General features: G+C 45.6%; 1 protein-coding gene across 1 annotated transcript in view; it reads left to right on the forward strand.

Moving 5' to 3' along the window:
* Positions 1–501: 501 nt before the first annotated feature.
* The window catches only part of PPTG_24982 (hypothetical protein), a gene marked incomplete at its 5' end in the record, with an annotated part of 4,271 nt that continues 3,056 nt past the window's right edge, over positions 502–1,716 (forward strand). The window contains one exon of the mRNA XM_008919075.1: positions 502–1,533. Within this exon, the coding sequence (XP_008917323.1) occupies positions 502–1,533 (1,032 nt within the window). The remainder of the gene's footprint in view (positions 1,534–1,716) is intronic.

Genomic DNA, 1,716 nt, shown 5'->3' on the forward strand with positions numbered 1-1,716 from the left:
TCCGGAAGTTGAACAGTTAATAAGTTACATATTGAGGCTTCTGTAGGGAATGCATAGAAAGCAAATAGAAGGCCAGTTTACTACTAGCAAGTTACATATTATATTTTTAGGTTGTCTTTGTAGCAGGTACCTGTTAGTAGTAGTAGATGCTTACCTTGGCTAGTTTCTATTACACAATTACTGTTGCTGTTGTTTCAACATAATTCCAGTTTTTGTTTTTTCGTTTTTACCTAAACTTGGGCGTCTCACCTGTGTGATTACATTTTTTAAGAGGAAATAATCCACCCGAGGTAAGTATCCGGATAGTAAATTATCTTAGGATTGGGCCATAAAAAAAACGGATGGACGAGCACTCACCAATTATATAGAGCTGAGCGTTGTGAGGTAGACGAGCATGTGCACTACAAACCACATCCAAAGCTCCTTCAAGAACTAATTTTCGATAAGTAGCTTCCAGTTCGTGCTTCTCACTTCGCTAATTGATCTCCAACAGGCAAGACCATGCGTTGTCGCTATGTTGCGCTCGCACTAGCTATAGTATTCTTCGCTAGCTCAAATGCAACCGAAAATTCGAAGAGGGTCACTGCTGATATCCCTGCTGCCGTTCTGTCCATCTCTGCGGACGAGAAGCACTACAGGCTCTTGAGGGCCGAAAGCACCGCGGATGCGAACGACGAAGCGAGAGGATTCAGTCTCAAGTCAATTCCTGGTCTCTCGAAACTCACAAGTATGTTCAAGACAAAGATCACGCCTGGTACACTCCTAAACTGGGCCAACAAGGAGAAGTCGCCGGACTACGTGTTCCTAAAGTTAAAGCTTGACAAGACAGGGCATCAACTTTTTGACAACCCGGATATCAACGTTTGGGCTGCTTATACGAATGCCGTAGTGAAATCGAATGCCGACGACGCGATGCTCACGACATTGAGGGCTCGCTACAGCGACGATGCTCTAGCCAAGATGTTCGAAACGGGCAAAAAGGTAACACATAGCGAAAGCGTCGCCACTAAACTACAAAGTCGGCAAATGGAAAACTGGATGGCCGCTAAGAAGACGCCAGATGATGTGTTTAAGATTCTTTTTCTTGACAAGGCTGGTGTAGGAGTCCTCGACAGCTCGGTCCTTGCAGGTTGGACCACCTACATGAGGTTCTTCAACTCCAAACAGGAGAATAGGAAGAATCGAGTCACGTTGATCAGTACACTTACGACACACTACAAAGATCGAGGGGTTCTGGACATTATCGAAGCGGCCAAGAAAGTACCCAGCACGGCTAGGACTGCGAAACTATTGGAAGCGAATCAGATTCAGTTTTGGCTGAAGAACGAAAGAACACCAGACGAGCTGCTCACGTTGCTGTCCCTCGACAAGGCCGGAGACCAGCTTCTAGCTAGTCCACTTTTTCAGACTTGGTCCAAGTACATTAACTACTATAATAAGGAGTACCCCGGCGAGGCTACAACTGTGATGAAGAAACTGACGTATCATCTTGGCGGGGAAGAAGTTATAGGGATACTTGCAGCAGCGCGGAAGGTACCAAGTACAGAAAAGGCTGCCGCGAAATTACAAGCCGAACAATCCAAGATCTGGCTCAGTGCAGACAAAGACCCGGAAGAACTTTTCAAGTTGTTACAACTCGACAAGACAGGGGATGATCTCCTAGACAATCCACAGTTTAAGTATTGGGGGAAGTACGTGGAGGATTTCAATTTGAAC

Source organism: Phytophthora parasitica, assembly GCF_000247585.1.
Source record: "Phytophthora parasitica INRA-310 unplaced genomic scaffold supercont2.476, whole genome shotgun sequence".
Taxonomy (NCBI): domain Eukaryota; phylum Oomycota; class Peronosporomycetes; order Peronosporales; family Peronosporaceae; genus Phytophthora; species Phytophthora nicotianae.